The sequence below is a fragment of the Pan troglodytes genome, chromosome 2 (genome assembly GCF_028858775.2).
Source record: "Pan troglodytes isolate AG18354 chromosome 2, NHGRI_mPanTro3-v2.0_pri, whole genome shotgun sequence".
Taxonomy (NCBI): domain Eukaryota; kingdom Metazoa; phylum Chordata; class Mammalia; order Primates; family Hominidae; genus Pan; species Pan troglodytes.
In genome coordinates, this window is record NC_086015.1 from 51,336,554 (window position 1) to 51,362,421 (window position 25,868).

Here is a 25,868-nt window from a genome sequence, read left to right on the forward strand (position 1 = left end):
AGCAACACCAGGAGACTCCGTCTCAAAAAAAACAAAAGGGAAAGAAAAAGGTGTGTTTTGTGCTCAGTATTATGCCAAGCTAATCAAAGACACCCAAAAATAAGGTACGAGAATCCTAACCTGAGAAGGAGAGTTTGGAAATGAATGCCAGTGGCTACGTTGATCATTGGCTCCCATATCCTTGGACTTGATCCAGCTTCTGCCCCGTGGCATTTTGAATCCTCCTCTCGGGTTGATGTCAAAGTGTTAGGAAATAGTGAAGCACATGCTGTAGAGGCCCAGGGAAGGTTTATCTTTATATCTGCCTTATATTTGTAAAGTGCTTTAACAAGTCTCATTCAATCACTATAAGTGCTTTAGAAGAAAGGCATTTGACAGATGACTGAGCTGACATTCTGACCTTCAGCGCTGTATTCCTCAGTGGCCATGAACTTTGCCTACATCTTGCTCTCTGCTTATGTTTCTGTGCTCTTCTAAATTCACATCAGTTTCCAAAGCAATGGACAGAGCAAGCTCAGGCTGGAATGAAATAACTATGTAGAATTTTGACTAGTCATAAAGCGAGGCTCCAAGGTACCTTGCCCATTCATTCAGTCCTTGACGGGTCAACTGCTAGGGGACAATAGTGAATATTGCTAAATAAATATAACCCTGTGCCTAAAATCTTAACGTCGGGGAAAAGACATAAACCTTTCTAATGAAGAAAAGCATGCCTGGCCAATTTTTAATCTGATCAATACCATCCCTACAGAGAATCAGTCATGGAGCCAAATAAGAATCCCCCAGGGTCTGCTGCTGTCACCAAGATTTTAGAATCGCACTGGGCTCATTTGGAATTTTCTTAGATGCAACAGTAGTAAGAAAAACAAGCTGGGCACAGTGGCTCACGCCTGTAATCCCAGCACTTTGGGAGGCCAAGGCAGGAGGATTGCTCGAGCCTAGGAGTTTGAGACCAGTCTGGGCAACATAGGGAGATGCTGTCTCTACCAAAAAACACTTTTTTTTTTTTTAATTAGCTAGGTGTGTGGTCTCAGCTACTTGGCAGGTTGAGGTAGGAGGATCACTTGAGCTTAAGAGGTCAAGGCTATCATGAGCCATAATTGCACCACTACACTACAGCCTAGGTGACAGAATAAGACCTTGTCTCAAAAAACAAAAACAACCATAATAAAAAATTAAGACAGCCATTAACTTCATACCAGGTACCATGCATCATGGCTCAGCCCTAAGAGGTGGGTAGCTGTTGTCATCATCTTCTTTCAGGTGAGCAAATTACTGACACTTGGAAGAACATAACCCACCCAAGTTGCCCCATGAGCATCAGGGCCAGGATTTATCCTGGGTTTCTCTAGCCCTGATGAGTGTAAGTCTGCCAGGCTACCGTGGGAATGTGCACAAGAGTCCTGATTTCAATCTCAGCACCACCACTTGCTTGTCTCAAGGGACTGTGAGCACCATTTTTGGTTTCCCTGAGCCTGTTTTCCATCTGTGAGTGCGTTACTACTTTACAGGTTAAGAAGATTCTGGAGAATGTGTATAAAAGGCCTAGCAAAACACTTGACTCACTGATGGTAAATAAATGATAGCTGCTGCTGTTGTTTCTGCTTGTCTGAACAATTAGGCCCATGGAGTCTCTTTCTATCTAAAACAAGAAAAAATCTCAGCACTTTGGGAGGCCGAGGCAGGTGGGTCGCTGGAGTTCAGGAGTTCAAACCTGCCTGGGCAACATGGTGAATCCCTGTCTCTACCACAAAAAGTACAAAAATTAGCCAGGCATGGTGGCACCTGTAGTCCCAGCTACTTGCAGGGCTGAGGCGGGAGGATCGCTTGAGCCCAGGAAGTCAAGGGTGATGTGAGCCTTGTTCACGCTACTGCACTCCAGCCTGGGGGACAAAGTGAGACCCTGTCTCAAAAAAGAAAAAAAAGGAAAAAAAAAGAAAAAGTATAAGAGTTCCCATACTAAAGAAGCCATCTGTCCGTGTTGTGTTTTTTTTGTTGTTGTTTTGTTTGTTTTTTGTTTTTTGTTTTGAGACGGAGTCTTGCTCTGTCGCCCAGGCTGGAGTGCAGTGGCGCAGTCTCGGCTTACTGCAAGCTCCGCCTCCTGGGTTCACAGCATTCTCCTGCCTCAGCCTCCCAAGTAGCTGGGACTACAGGCGCCCGCCACCACACCCGGCTAATTTTTTGTATTTTTAGTAGAGACGGGGTTTCACCGCGTCACCCAGGATGGTCTTGATCTCGTGACCTCGTGATCTGCCTGCCTCAGCCTCCCAAAGTGCTGGGATTACAGGCGTGAGCCACCGTGTCCAGCCCTGTCTATGTTTTTTAAACTCTAATTCTGTGACTTCAGTGCCTTCCTTGTGACCAAAGTTGAGATAATGCCCTGGACACTCAACCAGGAATTTCAGTGGTGGAACGTCTCAAGCAGATTTTCAGTGCCTGCACTCCTGTGATGGTTACTTCTCACCTTCTGACAGTTACTTTACAGAACTACTCAGAGAGCTCATTCCACCTGACGCACAGAGCACCAGGCCCAAAAGGCAGGGACCTTTGAGGATAATCTTTCTTCTTAATTTTATACCTTTAGAAGTTGAGTCCCAGAGAAATACAGTTTCCAACAAAGCTGAGGTTAAGAATTTGTTTTCATTCTGTGGCTCTACCCAGAACCAGCCTGAGAATGATCAAAGATAACATCCTTTCTTCCTCTAATTTTTTTTTTCTTTCCTTATGCCAAAGGCTTCACCCAAAAAACTGCCTGGGTGTGCGCCAGTTTGCTGAGACAATGATGTGTGCTGTGCTGTACGACGCTGCCAACAGCTTCATCCACCAGCACTTTGTGGAGGTGTCCATGTCGGAAGAGTTCCTGGCCCTGCCCTTGGAAGACGTGCTTGAGCTGGTGTCTCGGGATGAGCTGAATGTCAAATCTGAGGAGCAGGTATGTGAGCCCAGTAGCAGTCTGTGCAGGTGACATGAGATGCTGCTCTTTATAATCATTGTTTTATTTATGTATTTTTTTACAAAGTTAAGATCATGACATGTATGTGGCTGTTGTATATTATTGGGCTTGTTTTACTGTATCATGCATTTTTCATGAAAACTTTCTATGTTTTATTTATTTTTTTGAGATAATATCTTGCTCTGTCACCTAGGCTGGAGTGCAGTAGCAAGATCATAGCTTACTGCAGCCTCATCCTCCCACATCAGCCTCCCGAGTAGCTGGAACTACAGGCACATACCACCACACCCAGCTAATTTTTGTATTTTTTGTAGAGACCGGGTTTCACCATGTTGCCCAGGCTAGTCTTGAACTACTGTCCTTAAGTGAGTTCAGCCTCCCAAAGTGCTGGGATTATAGGCGTGAGCCACCGCACCTGGCCTCCATACATTTTAGTGTCTAAATAGCATTCTGTTGATTTTTTTCAACCTACTCAACTTATTCTTGCATGTTTGGGTTATTTCCAATATTTACTATTAGAAATAATCCTCCTGTGAACCAGAAACAGCAAGCATAGATAATTTTTTTGTTGTTTTTTTGAGTCAGAGTCTCATTCTGTCACCCAAGCTAGAGTGCAGTGGTGCGATCTTGGCTCACTGCAACCTCCATCTCCCAGGTTCAAGCAATTCTCCTGCATCAACCTCCTGAGTAGCTGGGATTACAGGCATGCACCACCATGCCAGGCTAATTTTTATACTTTCAGTAGAGACGGGGTTTCACCATGTTGGCGAGGCTGGTCTCGAATTCCTGACCTCAAGTGACCCGCCCATCTTGGCCTCCCAAAGTGCTGGGTTTACAGGCGTGAGCCACTGTGCCCGGCCTAGTATAGATAACTTTTTGAAAGAATCTTGTTCTAAGGAAGAGCAGAACATTGGGGCAGCTGTGGGAGGGGTCTGTGAAATCAAGAGGGGTTGTTTGTTTGTTTGTTTTTGAGAAAGAATCTTGCTGCGACGCCCAGGCAGGCTGGAGTGCAGTGGCAACAATCTCAGCTCACTGCACCTCTGCCTCCCGGGTTCAAGCAATTCTCCTGCTTCAGCCTCCCAAGTAGCTGGGATTACAGGTGCCCGCTACCATGCCTGGCTAATTTTTATATTTTTAGTAGAGATGGGGTTTCACCACGTTGGCCAGGCTGGTCTTGAACTCTGGCCTCACATGATCCTCTCACCTTGGCCTCCCAAAGTGCTGGGATTATAAGCATGAGCCATCATGCCAGGCCTTTTTTTTTTTTTTTTTTGTGAGACAGAGTCTCACTCTGTCACCCAGGCTGGAGTGCGATGGCACAATCTCAGCTCACTGCAGCCTCAGCCTCCCAGGTTCAAGCATTTCTCCTGCCTCAGCTTCCCAAGTAGCTGGGATTACAGGTGCGCGCCATCATGCCTGGCTAACTTTTGTATTTTTAGTAGAGACGGGGTTTCACTATGTTGGCCAGGCTGTTCTCGAACTCCTGACCTCAGATGATCTGCCCACCTCGGCCTCCCAAAGTGCTGGGATTACAGGCGTGAGCCACTGCGCCAGGCCCGGCCTTTTTTTTTTTTTTTTTAAAGTGAGAGAAATTACAGCATATTTGACTGCTGTTGGGAGTTTTCCAGAAGAGAGGGAAGAATTGATAATATTGGAGAAATGGGAGAGCAGTTGTTGGAATGATGTTCTGGAATAAGTGAGGACAGTCTAGGGCATAAGGGTGTGCATCTTTGATAGGAGCACAAGCCATCCATATCCACAGTAGCAGGAGGGAGAGCTGGGGCACACGCCCAGGGACAGGGGACAGGTAGATTCTTACTGAAATTCTCTTCTGATTTTCTGTTTTCTCACCTGAGAGTGAGGATGAGGGACGAATGTTAGAAACTTAAGGAAGGCCGGGAGCAGTGGCTCACGCCTGTAATCCCAGCACTTTGGGAGGCCAAGGTGGGCAGATTTGTTGAGCTCAGGAGTTTGAGACCAGTCTGGGCAACATGGCAAAACCCCATCTCTACTAAAAGCACAAAAGTTAGCCAGGCCTGGTCCAGCTTAAACTCCTGGCCTGTAATCCCAGCTACTTGGGCTGAGGTGGGAGGATTGCTTGAGCTGGGAGGCAGAGGTTGAGGTGAGCTGAGATTGCGCCACTGCACTCCAGCCTGGGCGATGGGGCAAGACCCTATCTCCAAAAAAAAAGAAAGAAAGAAAGAAAAGAAAAAAGAAATTTGAGGAGGGATTAAAAGGTATGATTTATTTTCCTCTTTCCTCCAGAAAAGGGGGATGCTAGAGAGGTGAAGCGGGCTTGATAGGAGCCTGGGAGAAAAGTGGACCCTGGGCTTGGCAGCATAGACACTGTGGTTTCGAGGAAAAAGCCTCATTCCAAAAACTAGGTGTCCTGTCCCTAGCTCTTAAACTAATTAATATGACGGGGGGCGGGGGGGCAGCTCACATTTCTTTGAGTGATACATTTCATAAGGGCTGTAGGGCTTTAGAGGGAGAGGTCCTTGTGGTTGGAGCCATTAAGAAAGGCTCCTTGGAGAACATGGATCTAGAGCCAGGCCTTAAAAATAGGGGAGTGGGTTTAGATGAAGAGGAGGAGATGAGGGCATTTTAGATGAGGGGGGACAGTGTAAACAGGAGAACCAGCCCAGCCTTGCCAGAGTACAGAGAGGGTGATGGAGGGAGTTTAGAGGGAGCAGGGGTACAGGAGCAGTGGGAAGGGAAACAGGCATTTTGTTTTCACAGAAAGTAATAAGATGCCATTGATGATTTTTCACTAGGAAATCATAATCATAATGAAATTCAGGAAGCTGTTCTAGTAGCCTAGGAAGTAGAGAGAAATCAGGGATTTCAGAGACAAGTAGGAGAAAAGATTGATGGGCCCAAGGGACTGCTTCAGTATAGGAAGTGGAGGCATTGAGATTGGAGGCCTGGGGTGTGGCCCCTGGGTAGGAGGATTTGCTGCCAGAACATCCACTCTCATGACAGGTCTTTGAAGCTGCATTGGCCTGGGTCAGATACGACCGGGAGCAGAGGGGTCCCTACCTGCCTGAGCTGCTGTCCAATATCCGCCTGCCCCTCTGTCGGCCCCAGTTCCTTTCAGACAGAGTACAGCAGGATGACCTGGTGCGTTGCTGCCACAAATGCAGGTGAGTGAGGGTGGACCTGCACAGGACACTGCCAAAGGTCTAAGCAGGGAAGAGGAGTTGGCCACCTGTTCCAGTTCTGGAAAGAAAGCATTTAGAGTGTCAGTCTAATTCATGGCACACAGATTGGTCTGCCCTCTGTCTAGAAGCTGGAACAGGAAATGTGAAGAGCCCGAATCTTATGCCTTGGGCAGAGAGATGTGCCATGTGGGAGCATCAAAGCAGAAAGGGCTTTCCCCTGCTGAGTTATCTGAGGATTTTCCAGCATCTTTCCCCACTGAGCTATTTATGAATGTGCAACCATCTTTACTGCCTGCTCTGACCCTGTCCACACCAGCAGCTCACTCAGTGGCGCAAATGGGACTTCCTGGGGCTCATTGCCCTCTTCAGTAAATATTAGTCAGTGCTGTGGGCATGGAGGGCCTCTGCCAGGTGTAGGCTTTACATCTACGATGATGGGCAAGGGGCAGACGTGTTTACCAACACATGAAACTTTTACCCAGAGCAAATCAATGACAACATGGTACAGCAGAGTTACCCAAACAGTTAAGAAGATGGCAGCCCTATAGGATAATTGCTGTAAAAGTAGAACAGCAGAGAAAAATGTTCATTCTCCTCCAGATTGCTTATCAAATTCACAACCCTGAAATATTTTTTTCTCCTTTGCTGATAAAAACTTTACACACATTCAGCTTTCTTTCATTTTCCAACTCCTAGTTGGGATCAGCTGGTTCAGGAGGAAGTAAGTGCCTGTCCATGGCAGATGGTGTGAAGGTGTGTGTCAGGATGGGGTGGAGTAGTGTCTGGAGGTAGCTAGGGCCCAGTGACCAGCGGTCTCAAGGGTGCTGTTGAGGAGTTTGGACTTTATTCTGTCGGCAGTGGGTGGCTATTGAAGGTTCTTAGCCTGAACTCTAGTGTGGAAGTGGAATGGAGGGGCAGGCCTGAGGCAGGGAAATGTGTCAGGAGCTGCCACCGTGGAGATGAGTGGTGATTAATTGCAGGTTGCAAGCCACGGTGCAGTCGTAGGGATGGAAAGGAAGGGCTAGGTCTGAGTGGCAACAGGGTGCATGCTGCTTGTCGAAACTCCCAGGTCCAGCCATTTTGGCCACTACCTTGTTTTTCTCATGCCTAATCTACACTAGCTGAGGTGGTCTTTGCTTGTCTTGCCCCTTTAATTTTGAGTATATCTCAGTAGCCATGTATGATTTTCCCAGAACTCACCTGGTTTCTTTGAGACCAGACCTTCCAGAAGGCTTCTCCTCCCAGGTTTCCCCTGCAGTTGGCAGTGGGGAGCCAGGCTCAGAGATGCAAACGAGGACTAAGTCAGGGGGATACCTCCTGTTCTAGCATCTTCCACCTTATTCTAGGGACCTGGTAGACGAAGCAAAGGACTACCACCTCATGCCAGAGCGCCGGCCCCACCTGCCAGCTTTCAGAACCCGGCCACGCTGCTGCACATCCATCGCTGGACTTATCTACGCTGTAGGGGGCCTCAACTCAGCAGGTACCTTGCGGCTCCCCTTTATAGACCCTCCTCTTGGACTCCATGGATGAGGAAGCACCAGACAAATTAGCCTGGCCCTTCTGGTTTCTCTGTTTTGTACTGTCACCACCCTTGCCCCTCTTGATTTTATACAATTGCTCTACAGTTAGAGCATGTCACATATTCATGCCATTGAATCAGAATATCAGTGCTAAAGAGACCTTCTAGAAATCTTTGAGGCCTAGCCTTCTTACCTGACAAGTGAGGAAATTGAGCCCCACAGAACTTTCACTATGTTCATACAATTGTTTTTGGCAGAGCAAGGACTAGAACTTGGGTGTTCTGATTCCTGAGCCAGCACTTTTGCCCTAATATCACATTGGCTATGGTATAGCATCCTGTCAGCCCTGGATAGGATACAGTCAGAGACCCAGTTCCATACCAGGCTATTCACATTTTGTCATATGGATCTCTGGGGTTAGACTGAGAAAGTCCCCAAGAGAAAGATTATCCAAATACACAGGGTCTACCACTGTCAATAATACTTTTTACTCTTCAGCCCCACCCCCTGTGAAACACACACATGCTTTACAGTCCGTGGGTTATTGGCAGTTTTTGAATCTAAGAGTAAGGTTTTCAGAAAGCTGCATGGCCTCCCAACTTGGGGGCAGTTGGTGGGCACTCCCAGGCAGTTTTGTTTTTATTTTTTATTGTTTTTAATTTTTTTGAGATGGAATGTCACTCTTGTCACTCAGGCTGGAGTGCAGTGGCGCAATCTCAGCTCACTGCAACCTCTGCCTCACGGGTTCAAGCAATTCTCCCGCCTTAGCCTCCCGAGTAGCTGAGACTACAAGCTCATGCTACCACGCCCAGCTAATTTTTCTATTTTTAGTGGAGATGGTGTTTCACCATGTTGGCCAGGCTGGTTTTGAGTTCCTGACCTCATGTGATCTGCCCACCTTGGCCTCCCAAAGTGCTGGGATTACAGGTGTGAGCCACCGCACCTGGCCCAGTTTTGTTTTTAATTGAAGGTTAATGAGAGTTGGGTACTAGCTGCTGCTTGTTAATCAGAGGGCCTGGAACAGGTAAATCCTCAACTCAGTGCACGCTGGAGCAGCATGCAAATGAAATGCTAAGTGCCCCATAGCAGCATACCACAGGAAGAGGGGGTTATTTTATTTGATCATCACAAAAACCTGATGAAAAAGGTAGGGCTGGAATGATCATTCCTTGCTACTATGACTATTTATTGAGTGCTAAGTTTATTCTAGAACCATGCTAGGTGCTTTACCTGTTATATCATTTAATCCATAAAGATTATCTCCATTTCACATGTGAAGCAGAGGGTGGGGACACAAAGCCCCTTGCCTTGGGTCACCCACTAGCAAATGAAGCACTGGAGTGCATGCCCGTCCCTCTGGCATGCCTCCTGCCTGGAGGAAATATTGTATCGATTCACCTATACCTTTGGCTTTAAGCAGGTGGAGTACCTGATTGTAACTGAAAACTACCCTCTCTAAAAAATAAATGCCTCCTGTCTGATTCTGATTTTCCTGAAAGAATTAGGTTTGAGGTGATCATGGCTGAAATTTCTTAGTGGGCCCTTGTGCCTTGAGTAATTCTGTGAGAAGAGCTAATAGAATTGAGTCGAATGTTCCATATAATCAATGCCCAATAGCTGTGCTCTAAACAAGTGGTCTCATTTGTTTTAATTTGAGTAGCAAATTTTTATGCAGGTGATTCCCTGAATGTGGTGGAAGTGTTCGACCCTATTGCCAATCGCTGGGAGAGATGCCGTCCCATGACAACAGCCCGCAGCCGCGTTGGCGTGGCTGTGGTGAATGGGCTTCTCTATGCCATCGGAGGATATGACGGCCAGCTACGGCTGAGCACTGTGGAGGCCTACAACCCGGAGACAGACACATGGACCAGAGTGGGGAGCATGAATAGCAAGAGAAGGTATTCTGGAAGCCACGTGCAGCCCGAACATACACACTGAGCACCTGGGGAGCGCCATGCTAGACGAGCAGGGGCACACAGTAGAGTAAAATACAAGCTTTGGCCTGGGAGTTTCCTGCAGCCAGGCCAGCCACTGCCAGTACCTCCTGGAGCGAGCCCCCATCTGCTTAAAAGTAAAATATCCACCTTGTCCTTTGGGGAACTTGGGGAAACCAGGCGCGGACATGTGGAAGTTGTGTTGTTATTTTAAGTGCCAGATAAGGACTGGAAATGTGTATTATGGAAGATTCGAAGAGGGAGAGAAACTGGACTGGAACTTCTGGAAGATTTCAGGGAAGAGGTGGGATTAAAGTTGAAACTTGAAGAATAAGGAGGATTTACCTTTATTAGTGATAAAAGGAAATCCAAGGTGTTTTTCTGTGTACCTTCCTTCCCCAGGACTCCCCTCACACATGCACTTCCACTACCTGGGGAGAATACGAACCAAAGCAATGTTCTTTTATTTAGGTCACACACATTCTCCCAGACAGGAGCACATAGGTATTTGCAAGGTGGGCCAAGTCGATATGTCACTCAGTACATTCTAGCTACCTGCTCTCTCCACTTCTCTGCTTATATTGTCTGAATAAGAAGTGGGATTAGAAGACATCCCAGTGCCTTTGTTTAGCCCTTCTTACTGCTGAGGTGACAGGTGGCATGTTTCATTATGTCAGACACGTGATGGAGTCATCACATGTGTGGGCAGCTGAAAAGCTGGCGCAGCCCAAGGAGGGGAGAGGAAAGCTGCCCAGGGCCCCCTGGCCGTTACCCAGGACAGCTCTGCACTGATTGCTTTTACACATTGAGCTTCCTTGATATATGCCTAATGTTGTTCCACATCCAGCAGCGTTCGCATGTGGATGTGAGCTGGGAGGGATCTGCCTTTGTACTGGTGAGACCAGTTCACAAAGCATCGGAGTAGGTTCCTTTGGGAAGAAAAAAATACGTAAGATCTGCCCCTCCCAAGAACGCATTGAGAGTCCTTTCCTCCCACCATCCCCACTTTTGCTCCTTGGATACTTTGCAGCTTCCTATGTTTGAGTGACTCATTGCTCCATGTCCCCAACCATGAGTAGCTTTTTTGCTTTGACTGCAGTCAGCTGTCCTTCCTTGTGTGTCTGCTCTGGACCACTTCCTTGCTTTGATGTTACTGGGTTTAGAGGGCTGTCTTGGAGGAAAGTTCTCTGGGTATTCCTTTCCTTCACTGTGGTTAATATCCTGTTATTAGTGTGGGCCCGGTTCCATTACATCCCTTTTAAATTACAGGCTACCTTAAAACGTTCCTAGTCACTTCTCTTCTGACATCCCACACAGCTGTCTGTTCTGCCAGTTAGTGACATCCTGCCATCTTTCCTTCCTATCTCCCCCAGTGTTCTACGCCATCCCATAGAGCTTTCTTACACTGGACTATTCCAGTCCATGCTGATCAGCATTTTCTCCTTCTCTTCACACTCGCCTTTACCACCTAGTTGATAGTTATTCTCATGCAGTTTTGGGGCACCTCTTAATTCATTTTCATATTGTTCAACACCTGTTTTGTTATGTAATTTTTATGTTTGTTTTGTGTCCGTATCCAGAAGGATAGTGATCATGTCTAGTAAATTTGTGATCTTCCCACAATACTTGCCTAAGGCAAGTCCCTCTCCTCTTTCTGGCTGGTTCAGGGGGTCAGTTATCATGTCCCTGAAAGGGACATTCTGTGGATCAGTTTGATTACTATGTACATTTAAAAGGTAGCAGCAAGCCAGGCGCGGTGGCTCACGCCTATAATCCCAGCACTTTGCGAGGCCAAGGAGGGCGGATCACCTAAGGTCAGGAGTTTGAGACCAGCCTGGCCAACATGGTGAAACCCTGTCTTTACTAAAAATACAAAAATTAGCCAGGCATGGTGGCGGGCGCCTGTAATCCCAGCTACTTGGGAGGCTAAGGCAGGGAGAATTGCTTAAACCGGGGAGGCGGGGGTTGCAATGAGCTAAGATCGTGCCACTGCATTCCAGCCTGGTTGACAGAGTGAGACTCCGTCTCAAAAAAAAGAAAAGGTAGCATTAAGCCTGGTATGTTTTATTTTCCTGTTTGTTAGAAACCTAGATTCATTTTTAATCTTCACCAGCATCACATTTGAAAATAGTGAATTGGGCAGCTTGGCATTTGTGCTGAATTCCTTATAAGGCGTTGTGTAGGAGGGAAGATTACATGATTACACCAGACCCCTGGGTCTTTGATATTAGGAGAGCTTGGCATGTAAGGAGTTGGGGAGTTGGGCTTGTCTCATTTAAATCTGAGGCAGGCCTCTTTCTGGGCAGTCTTGAGGAGAGACCTCAGCCTCCCCAAGCTATGGCTGCCTGTCTGTACAGTGATTATGGTGCTCTTTCCTTCCTTGCAGGGTGTGCTAAGGGCTGAAAATAGCAAGTGGGCCATGCACAGTGGCTCACACCTGTAATGCCAGCACTTTGGGAGGCTAAGGCGGGAGGATTGCTGGAGCCCAGGAGTTTAAGACCAGCCTGGGCAACATAGTGAGACCCCCGTCTATACAAAAAAAAAATTAGCCAGGCATGGTGCCATGCGCCTGTAGTCCCAGCTACTGGGGAGTCTGAGGTGGGAGAATCCCTTGAACCCAGGAAGTCAAGACTGCTGTGAACCATCATTGTGCTACTGCACTCCAGCCTGATGATAGAGCAAGACCTCATCTCAAAAAAAAAGAAAATAACAAATGTAGAGTACCTAACACATGTAGTAAATGCACAGCAAACAGGAGCTGTGGCATCAGCCACTATGATAAATTAGAGGCCATGCACATGATGAAAACAACATCTGTGAATTGAGTGGGAAAAAGCAGAGGTAACACAACAAACATACATTCAGTGCCTGTTACATACAGGACATCATACTTATCACTGTGAGGGTCACACAGATGAAGGCCCTTTCCTGTCTTCCAGGAGCTCCTCACTTATTAAGAGGTGGCAGATAGATTGGCTGGGTGTGGTGGCTCACTCTTATAATCCCAGCACTTTGGGAGGCTGAAACAAGAGGACAGAAGTTTGAGACCAGCCTGGGCAACATAGCAAGACCCTGTCTCAAAAAAAAAAAAAAATTAGCTGGGTGTGGTGGTGCACACCTGTAATCCCAGCTACTTTGGAGGCTGAAGTGCAGGAAGATCAATTGAGCACAGGAGTTCAAGGCACAGTGAGCTATGATGGTACCACTGCACTCTAGCCTGAGTGACAGAGCAAGGCTCTGATTAAAAATTACACACACACAGAAGTGGCAGATAGATTCCTGGTAGCCTATAATGTCAGAACATAAGTACTTTGTGGGCTGGAACTTTGGCTTGCTTACCACTCTAAACCCCAGCTGTTACAGATCTGATGGATGAATGAATGATTGTAACAACTGCTGATTAATAAGCCACTCAGGGAGCGTGGGGGTGGGAAAGAGTAATTCTTACAAAGGGGAGGAAGAGGAGAGTGGAAGTTGAGTTGGGCCTTCAAGGTAAATTCGACCTTCACATGGTGAGGTGGAAGGTAAGCATTTTAGAAAGATTAAGGACAGAGAAGAGCAGGGAGGGGAGGCAGCCTGTGGTAGAAGGGTGGGGCACAAGAGGAATGATGGGGCAGCTTCTGTCACCTCAGTTTTATGCCTTTACTTAGTCACATACCTTAGATTTACGTTGCAGAAAGAGGCAATTGATAGGTTTATTTCTCAGTGGGCAAGAGAGGCTGCTCCAGGAAGGCTGCGGCTCATCTGGGATGACAGCTCTGTCTGTTTCAGTGCCATGGGGACAGTCGTGCTGGATGGGCAGATCTACGTCTGTGGGGGCTACGATGGCAACTCTTCCCTCAGCTCCGTGGAGACCTACTCACCTGAGACGGACAAGTAAGGACTCCAGCTCCCTTGGGGCAACTGGAGCTTATAAACAGAGAGTATAAAAATCAGAACTGTAGTTTTTTAAATTTAAGCTTCTCAAGGGTAGAGAATGTCTTACCTTTTTGCCCCTATAGTACTTTGTATATACTAGATATTTAATAACCCTTGGTTAAGTGAAAGAATGAGTAAATAAAATTTTAAAACAAATAGTCTACATAGTTGCTTGGAAATACTTATTTAATGGTCTGTACTTCTTAGCTAAATCAGCCCATTTTAATGGAAATACAGGCAAGAGGGAATAGGAAGTAGATGAACAGCATGTTCCAAAGTGGGTAGGATATGATTTGGAAAAAAAAAAAAAATGTTTTTAAGTTCTATGGTCAGATAGGCTTGGGAAATGTTGATGTCTGAACTGCCAGAGTCCTTGTCTTTCCATAAGATATATTAACATTTTAAAGACTCTAAGAAACCCTGCAGTAAATAACTCTGTTTAACCTCGGGTTTTATATACACACCAGTCACCATCTTGTGGGACTCATTTGTGGAACACTCTTTGAAAAACATTGACAAGGTTAGCCCGAGTTTTTCATTTCAGTATTTGAATCCTCTCATCTTATATAATAAAATATAAACAAATTAGTTTAATGGACTTATTAGGATGCCTTTAAGCCAGTATTCTGTTCACTTGACCAATCTACTGTGGATCAGACAGCAAGCTGGGTGTCTGAGATCCTTTAAAGCACCCAATGTGGTTGGGCCATGGGTTGCATCATGATCATCCTACCCTGGAGGCCTGTGTCAGAAGCTCTTGGGCACAGAGCAGAGAGAACCTTCCCCAGGGTTGCAGGAAGGGACAGGGTAGCAGGGATGTCTTCCAAGGTGAGACCTGTCATGGATAGCCAATGGGAGGTGTTTGCTCATCATAGGGAGACAACAAGGAGTGAGGCTGCAATAAGAAAGTGTTCACTGTAATCGAGAACAGCAATGATCCTCTCATGGGCTAGAGCACAGCGTGTGGATGGGAGACGGAGCAGGGTGGGTGGCATGTGGTGTGGGGTGAAGCTGAAGGGTGAATGAGGACCAAGAGGTGAAGAACCACATGAAGGGCTGGGCACAGTGGCTCACGCCTGTGATCCCAACACTTTGGGAGGCCAAGGCAGGAAGGTAACTTGAGCCCAGGAGTTTGAGACCAGCCTAGGCAACATAAGAGAGACCCTGTCTCTATAAAAAAAAAAAAAAAAGGAGAGAGAGAAAAAAACATTAGCCAGGCATGGTGGCATGAGCCTGTAGTCCCAGCTACTGAGAAGGCTGAGGCAGGAAGATTGCTTGATTCTGGGAGGTCAGAACTGCATTGAGCTATGATAGCACCACTGCATTCCAGCCTGGGTGACAGAGTGAGACCCTGTCTCAAAAATAAAAAAAAATTAAAAACCACATGAAGGAACCTGGATTCTCTTAGAGGAGACAGTGAGGAGCCACTGGACGGACATGGTGCAGGTACAGGAGGAGCAATCCCTCTGGCTGGGTGGGGTCGGATGGGACTGGTATGAAAGCCAGGCTGCCTGTAAAGAGGCTGTTGCAGTGGTCCAGATGAGAGGTCAGGGGTAGGGCACTGGTAGTGGGGATGGGAGCAAGCACTGACTAGGAAGCAAACCAGCCAGGACTTGGGGGACCACAGGAATGTTGATGGTGAGGGAGAAGCAGCCAGAATAGCACTGAGCTTTATAAGTACAGCAGCTAGAGGGCTGGTGGTCTGCTTAACAAGGCAGGGAGTGCAGGGAGGAGCAGAACTGTAGGAGAAAGAGGTCTTGTATGAGACAATGATTTTGAGCAGCCATGGAGATGAGCAGAGAAGATGGGCTGTGGGTTTGCAGCTTGGGTGAGAGGCGGCAGCCAGGGAGAACTGTCAGAGAGGTGGTGGGAGAGGTGATAAGAGGTGGAGAGATGGCCAGCACAGTTCACCTGAACCCTGCTAGGCTGTCTTGAGGGAACAAGAACCCTGAATCTCATGCTTCCCCTCCTATTTTGACTCTTTCCTGAAGATGGACAGTGGTGACCTCGATGAGCTCGAATCGCAGTGCTGCTGGGGTTACAGTCTTTGAGGGCAGGATATATGTGTCAGGCGGCCATGATGGTTTGCAGATCTTCAGCAGTGTGAGTCTGGGCTCCCCCTGGGATAAGGGCACCTACTTCTGTCTTTGAGATTTATTTTAGAAGATCATTATTTGAAAAAACTTCAGCCTTGCCACAGCTGAATAAAGTATCATCTAGTGAGGTTTCAGGCTATCCACTGCACCTTCTGAAATTCTGAACTTCCAGAGAATGAGCCAGTGTACACAAAAGAAGGGCAAAGGGTAGTCACATCTGCAGCCACCACCCTGTTCTACTGTCTGTTGAACACTACATAGAACTTGTGAGATTCCTGCCCAAAGTAAGTTCAGTTATAGACCAAGTGTAAATTTGCAAACAGTTGTATTCTTTTGGATAATTTGTTTGAAATTGTATTTATTCTGTAAAAAAGGCTCAACAGCCATTTACTAGTCATTCCATAGTCAGTCAGTGCTGCAGTGGAGAGCCCTGGAGATTACAGGAGACCCAGCTCTCATACAGGTTCTGTCACTACCTAGCATTGCATCCTTGGGCACATCCTTTTTGTTTCCTTAGATGCAAACAGAAAGGGTTAGGTGAGGTGACCTCTCCCTGTCCCCATACACCAAAGAGCAGGCCTGCAGCAGAGGGAATACTGGGAGAGCTCCTTGTCCCCATACCTCCCACAGGAGTTTGACATCATGGGGGGCTGCTGTGCCCTGCACGGTCACTCCATGGACTGAGCTTTGCCTCTGACTGTCCTGTACCTGTGCCTCTCTCCCCACTGCAGGTGGAACACTACAACCACCATACAGCCACCTGGCACCCTGCAGCTGGCATGCTCAACAAGCGCTGCCGGCACGGAGCTGCCTCCCTGGGGAGCAAGATGTTTGTCTGCGGGGGCTACGATGGCTCTGGCTTCCTCAGCATTGCCGAGATGTACAGCTCTGTGGCAGACCAGTGGTGCCTGATTGTCCCCATGCACACACGCAGGAGCCGGGTCTCCCTGGTGGCCAGCTGTGGGCGCCTCTACGCTGTTGGGGGCTACGACGGACAGTCAAACCTAAGCTCAGTGGAGATGTATGACCCAGAGACAGACCGCTGGACATTCATGGCCCCCATGGCGTGCCATGAGGGAGGGGTCGGTGTGGGCTGCATCCCTCTCCTCACCATCTAAGGCAGAGGATGGGATGTGGTGGGGCAGGGATCTGGTACAGACATAGGCGCTTCCTTCCAGGAACAGTCCCTCAGGAGAGGCAGTGGACCAGAAGAGATGGCGAAACGTGAGCTCGCCGGAGGTACAGTTTTTCCAGGTGCTTAAGCCCTCCCCCACTGTGCCACACTTGTGACCTTCAGGCTTGGGTCATCAAGATGCACAGCACGGAACACAAGCTCCTCTGGATCCTGCAGCTGGTGACATGGAACTGTTTTCTGGTCCACATGAACACAGGCTCCATCCAGGCCCAGCTCCTACCCACCGCCTCTCTGTGGGCCAGCTGTTCACAGAAGGCCTTCCATCTGATGCTCCCCATCGCCTGCTTGCTCTCCAGCCGAGTCTGGCCAATTTGCCATGGGGAGGCTGCAGTGTCCAAGCCTGCTGGAAACTGGGATGTAGCTGGGGACGAAAGGACAGACCCAAGCGTTCTCCCTGCCTGAGATGGTGTGGCCACAGCAGTGGAGGGCTGCACACAGGCACATTCCTTCTTCCACAGTGGGGCACCAAGGATTCTGTCCTCATTGCTGGGTAAGCAGGGAGAAGAGAAGTTTTCCCCATGTCTAATTTTGGGATTTCAGTGAGGCCTTTTCCATCTGTCCAGGAGAACAGAAGGGAAAAAAAGATACTTGAAAGAAACTGAAGGAAATTTAAACAAAGAAACACTTGAAAGAAACTGGAAAGAAAAATAATTTTTTTATGTGAACAAATTTTGCAAGAAGAAAAAAGCATAAAAGACACTAACGGCAAATCTATGTTTAAATGGAAAACCGTCTAACTGGAGAAGGGCGGTATCCACCCCACATTCGGATCCCAGGGTCCTGAGGCCTCGCATTGAGCTGGGGGTTCCCTCTGAGCCCCAGTGTGTGTGGAATCAGTGCACTCTTGACTGGGCCTGTAGTAAGGTGCTCATGGGGTTTGTCTTCACACCCACCATCAGAGGACTTTTAAAATCATAGGCGTAGAGAGTTAGCTATCTGCTGAATTACTGCCACTCTTCTTGGTGGGGGCTCCTAGCTGTGGCTGGGGGCTCCAGGCGCCCCTGTGATTACCTCCTACTGCCACCATGGCGCTCATTCAGATTCCCCACTCTCACTAACATTGCTTCCTTTTTTGACCAGCAGGAAACAGCAGGTCTGGCCAGATTCTCACTTGCCCATCAATCTCGTTCTTGGATGATTTCCCTCATTGTGATGCTTCTGGGGCACGTTGACCATATGCACCTCTAGAACCTAACCAGGGCTTCCTTCTACCAGCTGTGGGCGGGCTTGGTCTGGTAACCTTGTCTGCCCTGCCATTCCACTACTCCTCCATCCACTCGCCAATCCCAAGAGTCTGGCCTCCCTCCAGCCCTGGGCAGACTGACCAGCAAGGTGGACCTTTACATTGAAGCACAGCTGGCTTTTATGACATAAAGAACTAAAGGCCGAAAGAATCTCTTGTTGCTGCAAAGAACAGATTTTATATTTCTTCCTCTAATCTTGGCAAATGACCTTTACCTTTTGGAAAGATTTCATACTGCTTCCTCCTTCTCCCTGGATAGGACCTAATGTAGCACAGCGGGACTCAAAGAGGAGGACATTTTCTCTTGCCAGTGCACTGGGCAGTGGGGCTGTCCTTCAACTGCTGCTGCCAAAATTGGTTTTCTAAAATTCTTCCAGTAGAGACTAAAAGAAGATTCAATTCCTGTAACCCAAGACTGAGTCTTAGGGCTCCAGTCTCCCCCTGCTTGGTTTCCTGTCCTCTGCTGCCTGCCTGGGGTGGCCTGGAAGCCTGTTCAGAAAGGCACAATGTGGAGCCTGGGGTGTCTCCCCCACCCCAGGACCGTCAGGTTTACCAGTGTATGCAATCGCCATGTATTCAGAGGGAAGTACCTTTGTTACCTACAACTTAGGAGCTAGGCCTCTGCTACAAGCACTTGAAAATGATATTTTTATTTTTAACGTCTCAACAATCTGATATCGGATGTCGTTTAACCTGGGCTCGTGGTAGAGCTCCAGCATTTCTCCCTGCTTCCTGGTTTGCCTGTAGGGGTAGACTCGGAAGGCGGGTGGGGTGTGCATTTCCTGTTAGGAGTGTTATCAGTGCTTGTCTTATTATAAGCCCCTTTCTTTTGTGAATTTGAAGTAGCACCAACAAGCCTGGATTGTGAAGGTATTAAGAATCGGTCTGTGGGCTACTGAGTGGGTCCTTAGGATACTGGCCCAGATTTTGCCACTGGGTATGGCAGATCATTTTCTACCATGGCCTGCTGCTCTTGTAGTGGACTTCCTGAGTCCAATCCCACCTCCTGGTGTAGAATTTACACTGCTGCACCTGACGTCGATGTTTCAAAGTAAGATCAAGCCAGTGTTTTGATCTGGGCTCTGAGCACAAGTCAGGAAACACCAACATATTCACACTCTCCCAGTAGGTTCCTCAGTCTGATGGTGAATGGCTATTCGTAAATGGCTGGTCTGGCTCTTTGGTGTTGGAGCCTTTCCAATAGCCCCATGAAAAGAAGCATCACCCAAGGATATTGTGAAAAGGATGTAACAAGGAGATAGGGTAGACATTGTGCTCAGTGGGCCTTGGGGCCTAGCCCAGCTCTGAGCAGAGGACTGTGGCATTCACTGTCCTTGAGTGTTTCACCTTCTTGGATAACACACGGGCCTTCTCTTCTGGATTTCATCAGAGATTACAGCCAGATGGGGGCTGAAGACCATCCTCTTGACCACAGAGGTGTGACTGTGGGAATTCCTCCCAATTTATGGTTTCCCAGAAAATCTTAGTTCCTTTTATTTATAGAATGCATGTCTTTTGTGTTAAGAAACCAAAGAGAAATAAAGAGAACACTCCTAATAGCTCTTGTCCTTTCTTGGTTTATTTCTCAGATATTAGAAGTACATGTTTGTTTTTTAATTGTGATTCACTGAAAAAAATATATTGGACAAAATGGGAATATTTCTATGAATATAAGGGAAAAGCCAGATGTACAGCAAAAGTAGTCTTTGGAGAGATTTATTTTATGAGAGTCACTTCTGGTGAAAAATATGCAAAGACTTCATTTGCATTTTGGGACTGCATATTGGTGCCTGTCCTGATCGCCCCTACTCTCGGATTTCCCCTTTTCTCCATTCACTGCCCTAAAACTCCAGAGTTTCCCAGTGGAATGTGGCTGCCTGTTGACTGCCTGGAATCAGCATCTCCAGCTCCTTTTTTATGCTCTAGGCGAGAGGTGCTTTAACTTTGGTGCACATAAAAGTCACTGGAAAATGTTTAAACCACAGATCCGTTCCTAAGTCCCTCTCTAGAGACAGGTTCCCTAGGGCTGGGGTGCAGCTCAGCATTCTGGTGTGAGCAAGTTTCCTTGGTGATTTGCATGCTCTTCAGTGTGAGAACTATACTCCCATCTTCAGTTTCACTTCCCCAAATACAGCCGCATTCCAGATCTGCTCTTCCAAGATTACGCTGTGGTTAGTGTGGTTTTGCCTGTTGGGAAACTCGTCAGTCACACTTTTCCAAAAGTCAGCTTGTGATCAATCTTGTCCATTGGACTCCTGGATGGCAACTTAATTTTTTTAAGTTTTTGGAAGGCATATCACTCCCACACACACCCCACCAGGACATGTCTTACATATAAACACTTATCAGTTGAATCTCACATGGTCCTCAGTAATCCCCACGGAGCAGGTAACATTTTAGCATAAGGAAACTGCCTCAGAATGGCCAAGTAATTGACCTGACTCCAGCTAACCAGTGGTATTGTGAGAAATTGAGACCAGATCTCCACACTCACAGTCCAGTCTGCCTAAGGACAGCAGTGTCTTCCACCTGTGAAGGGAGCAGCATTCCTCCCAACAGTCATAGACCTTGGAAAAGCAGACTGGGCAGCAAGGGGAAGAGTGAAGAAGCAGGTGCCTTCATGCTGAAAGGGATAGCCAGACTATCTGGGAACTCTGCCCTCTGGGAGAAAGGCCTGTTGCTTGTAAAGTAGTAGCAGCCCTTTCCATGTAATCTATGCCCCCTTGACCAGAGCCAAAGAGCCCCATAGGTGAAGAGTGGACTGCTAAGTCAAACTGGATTCATCTGCTTGACTTTCCATTTCTTTTTTCTTTCTTTCTTTGTTTTTGTTATTTGGACTCCTTTCCCCCTCATGACCAACAGCAGAGCCCACTCCATTTCACCCCAAAGTCCAGCACTGCTGCTTTTTATTGCTACTCACAGTAACCTAACAGTACACAACATTGCTTACTGCAGCCTTGAACTCCTGGGCTCAAGCGATCCTCCCACCTCAGCCTCCTGAGTTGCTGAGACAGCAGGTATGCACCATCATGCCTGGCTATTTTTTTTATTTTTTGTAGAGAATCGGTCTCACTATGTTGCCCAGGCTGGTCTTGAATGCCTAGCTTCAAGCAATCCTCCCGCCTTGGCCTCCCTAAGTGTTGAGATTACAGGTGTGAGCCACCACGCCCAGCTTAGTTCTGCAGTTCATAAAACCTAAACTTCATAGCATGACATAGAATGTCACTGAGATACTGACACTTCCTCTCAGCTGCCCAGCAACGGTCTTCAGGATCTCAGTTTAGATGTTACCTTCATGAAAACATCTCTGGTCAGCGTGGCACTCCTCCTCCATCTGCTGTGCTGGCCCTTGGCCATATTCTACCATGCAGTGACCTGTTTGCCTGTTTTACCTGCTACATGGTGAGCTCTGTGAGACTCTCCATTACTGTAGACACAGCAATGGGCATGAAGAAGAGGCTGAACAATAGCTTCTTGAAGAATTTAGGGACAATCAGGTATATCCACATTCAAATGTCACCTAATCATGCTTCCCTTGTCTTCCTCCTTTTTACGTCACTGATTTTTTAATAGTTTCATTGAGTCATAGTTTACATACCTTAAAGTTCATTCATTTTAAGTGTCCAACTCAATGACTTTTAGTAAATGTACAGAGCTGTGCAACCATTATCACCATCTTGTTTTAAAATATTTTCATCACTCAGTTAATCTCTTTTGCAGTTCCCCTTTTCACCTGCATCATCAGGCAACCACTATTTTATTTTGTCTCTATAGATTTTCCTATTCTGGACATTTCACATAAGTGGAATCATATAATATGTGGCCTTCTGTGTCTGGCTTCCTACTTTAGAATAATTTAGTTCATTCATATTGTAGAATGTACCAATAGTTCCTTTTATTGTTTTTAAGTTGTATTCCACTGTATGTCTATACCATATTTTGTTCATTCACCGATTGATAAATGTTTAGATTGTTTCCAATTTGGGGCTATTATGAATAATAACGGCTATGAACATTCATTTATAAGTCTTTGTTAGACATATATTTTCATTCCTCTTGGGTAGATCCTAGGAGTGAAACTGCTGGGATCATATAGTAGGTTTAGGTTTAACTTTTTAAGAAATTGCCAAGCTTTTCCAAAGTGGCTGTCCCTCTTTATATTTCCACCAGCAATGTATAATGAATGGTTCAGGTTCCTCCACATTCTTGTCGGCACTTGGACTTTTCTGTTTTGTTGTAGCCATTCTAGTGGATGCAAAGTGGCATCTCATTGTGGTTCATTTGCATTTCTCTGACAACTAATGATTTTGAGCATCTTTTCATGCGATTGTTAACCATTTGTATATCTTTAGTGAAATATCTATTCAATTATTGCCCATTTTTAAATTGGTTCACATGTCTTATTAATGAATTGTAAGAAAGTTTTACATATTCTAGATACAAATCCTTTATTTATCAAATATATTATTTGCAAATGTTTTATCCCAGTCTTGGCTTGTCTTTATTTTCATTTTCTTTCTTTCTCTCTCTCTCTCTCTTTTTTTTTTTTTTTTTTTTTTTGAGACAGTCTTACTCTGTCGCCAGGCTGGAGTGCAGTGGTGTGGTCTTGGCTCACTGCAACCTCCACCTCCCAGGTTCAAGCAATTCTCCTGCCTCAGCCTCCTGAGTAGTGGGACTACACGTGCCTGCCACCACGCCTGGCTAATTTTTGTATTTTTAGTAAAGACGGGGTTTCACCATGTTGGACAGGATGGTCTTGATCTCCTGACCTCGTGATCTGCCCTCCTCGGCCTCCCGAAGTGCTGGGATTACAGGCATGAGCCACCACGCCCAGCCCTTTCTCTTTTTTTTTTTTTTACTCACCACTATACTAACAAGGGCTCTTTTCATTTTCTTAGTGGTGGTGGTTGAATTGTAAAAGTTTTTTACTTTGATGAAGTTTAGTTTATCAGTTGTTTCTTTTATGGATCATGCCTTTGGTGTTGTATCTTAAGAACTTTTTGAAGTCTTCTTGTTTTATTCTTACATGTAGGTATGTGATCCACTTTGTGTTCATTTTTGGGCATGGTGTAAGGGAAGAGTCTAAATTCATCTTTTCATGGACCGATTTCCATTTGTCCCAGCACCATTTGTTGTAGAGTATCTTTTCCCCATTGAATTGCTTTGATACCTTTGTCTAAATCAATTGGGCATAAATATAAGGGTTTATTTCTAAACTCTTAGTTCTGTTCCATTGATCTGTGCCTGTCCATGATTGTGTGTTATTGATGACTCTGGCTTTAAAGTATTTGTAAGTCATTAAATCAGGTAATGTAACACCTCCAACTTTGTTATTTTTCAAAATTCTTTTGACTTTTCTAGATACTTTGCATTCCCATGTCACTTTTATGATCAGATTGTCAGTTACTACAGAAAAGCCTTCTGAGGTTTTAAATATATATTGTGTTTAATTTACAGATCAAGTTGAGAATTGCCATCTTGACAATATGAAGTCTTCCAGTCTGTGAACATGGAGTTTGTGTCCATTTATTTAGATATTCCTTGATTTCTCTTAGCAATATTTTGTTATTTTCAGTATATACATCTTACACTCCTTTTGTTAAAATGTTCATATTACTTTGCTATTACGAATGGAATTGCTTGCTGAATTTTGTTTTCAGACTTTTTGGTGCTAGTATATAGAAATACCATTGATTTTTGTTTATTGATCTTATATCCTGTGACCTGTCTAAATTCAATCTGTTAGTTTTATCATTTTTTAAAAAAATGTCCGTGTGTGTCTTCCTTGAGATTTTCTACATTATCATGTCATCTGCAAATAAAGACATTTACTTCTTTCTTTCCAATCTGTATGCCTTTAATTTTTTCCTGTCTTATTGTACTGGCTAGAAATCTAGTACAGTGTTGAATGAAAGTGGCAAAAGTGGACATCCTTGCCTTGTTCTCAATCTTAGGGAGGAAAACCTTCAGTCCATCACTGTTCAAGTTGATGTTAACCTGTGGGTGTTTCATCTATACCTTTTCCAAATTGAGGAAGTTTCATTCTGTTATTAGTTTCTTGAGAGTTTGTATCATGAATTGGTGTGAGATTTCATCAGATGCTTTTTCTGCATCTATGAGGTGACATGTGGTTTTTGTTCTTTAGCCTGTTAATGTTGTTATAACATTAATTTATTTTTAAGATGTCGATCCAACGTTGCATTCCTGGGATAAATCCCACTTGGTTATGGTGTATAATTATTTTTTATGTTGTCGGATGTGGTTTGCTAATATTAAGTATTTTTGCATCTGTGTTCACTTGAGATATTTTCTGTAGTTTCCTTTCCATGTGATGTCTTTGGTCAGTAACACCAGCTTTACAGAATGAGTTAGGGAGTGTTGCTTACATCTCTATTTCTGAAAGAGTGTGTGAAGGATTGGTATTTTTTCTTTTTAAAATGTTTGATAGAATTCACCAAAGGAGCCATCTGAGCCTCTGTTTTTGTGGGCAATTTTTAAATTTCTAATTCATTTTCCTCACTCATCTGGGGTCCCCCTTAGGGTGGGCACCTGCTTCTCTTAGGGGGTGGGACCCTTGTGGTTAGGGAGATTCTTGCCCCACCAGCAGGGATTGAGATCACCAGAGTGAGCATGGTGTGTGTCCTTACAAGCTCCTCACTTTTCCTCTCTCCCTTGCCTTAGGGTGCTCACCTCTCCTCGTCTCAGAGACCATCCCTGTTCTCCACTCATACTGCCCACCACCACCATTTTCTAACTTCTGAATATAAGAGGCCTTAGAGCTCAGCCCTGGGTTCTGATTTCACTCCATGCATTCTCCCTAGCTGGTATCACCTCATCCCACATGTGAGGAAGGTGTCTGGAATCTTATTTTTTGGACTGGCCCAGATTCATGCATTCACTTGGATATGTCCAATATGATCACAGTTCAAAGTGGAAATTTTGATTTTATCCTCAAACCTGGTCATCCCCCAGTTTCCCCCAATCTTCTCACCTACCCAGTTGCTCATTCAGGAACCCAGCCGTGGGTTTTGGAGGTGGGAGAAGTTGAGGGTCATTCATTTCCTTCTTCCCCCTCTCCAATAACCAAGTCATGACCTAGTTCTGTTGACGCTACTTCCAATCCAGTTCTCTCCTCTCTTGCCATACTAGTCCACACCATCAGCATATCTTTTAGAAGCTGGATTATGGGCCGGGCGCAGTGGCTCACGCCTGTAATCCCAACACTTTGGGAGGCCGAAGAGGGCAGATCATGAGGTCAGGAGTTCAAGACCAGCCTGGCCAACATGGTGAAACCCTGTCTCTACTAAAAATACAAAAATTAGCCGGGCATGGTCGTGGGTGCCTATAATACCAGCCACTTGGGAGGCTGAGGCAGGAGAATCGCTTGAACCCAGGAGGCAGAAATTGCAGTGAGCCGAGATTGTGCCACTGCACTCCAGCCTGGGCAACAGAGCAAGACTCTGTCCCCCCCAGCCCAGGGAAAAAAAAAAAAAAGAACCTGGATTACTACAATGATCTCCTAACTGGTCTTCCTACTTCCCCTTGCTCACCCTCCAATCTATAGACAGCAGAGCAGCCAGAATGAAATTGTAAAGTTGTAAATTGCAGCATGCTCAGATCCCTCCAGTGGCTCCCAGGACCTCAGGGCTTATTCTCCTGTTGGGATGGCCTGGGGAACAGTTTACACGTAGCACCCCTAACAGACAGGATGTGTGCCCCCGACCCAGGATGGAGGGGCTGGGGCACTTAGCCCCTGCATTCCAAGCAGAACTCTCCTTCATTCTTGATTTTTTTTTTTTTTTTTTTTTTTGAGACGGAGTCTTGCTCTGTCACTCAGGCTGGAGT

At 46.1% G+C, this 25,868-nt stretch overlaps 1 protein-coding gene across 2 annotated transcripts in view; it reads left to right on the forward strand.

The window, feature by feature from the left end:
• The window catches only part of KLHL18 (kelch like family member 18), a 63,929-nt gene extending 44,347 nt beyond the window's left edge, over positions 1–19,582 (forward strand). Inside the window, exons 4-10 of one of the 2 annotated variants that reach the window (XM_009445375.4) lie at positions 2,734–2,932; positions 5,936–6,096; positions 7,461–7,597; positions 9,298–9,535; positions 13,343–13,447; positions 15,481–15,592; positions 16,317–19,582. In XM_009445375.4, the coding sequence (XP_009443650.2) occupies positions 2,734–2,932; positions 5,936–6,096; positions 7,461–7,597; positions 9,298–9,535; positions 13,343–13,447; positions 15,481–15,592; positions 16,317–16,703 (1,339 nt within the window). In that variant the 3' untranslated portion in view covers positions 16,704–19,582. The remainder of the gene's footprint in view (positions 1–2,733; positions 2,933–5,935; positions 6,097–7,460; positions 7,598–9,297; positions 9,536–13,342; positions 13,448–15,480; positions 15,593–16,316) is intronic. The other variant, XM_001144888.7, reaches the window with a different exon arrangement.
• Positions 19,583–25,868: the final 6,286 nt, after the last annotated feature.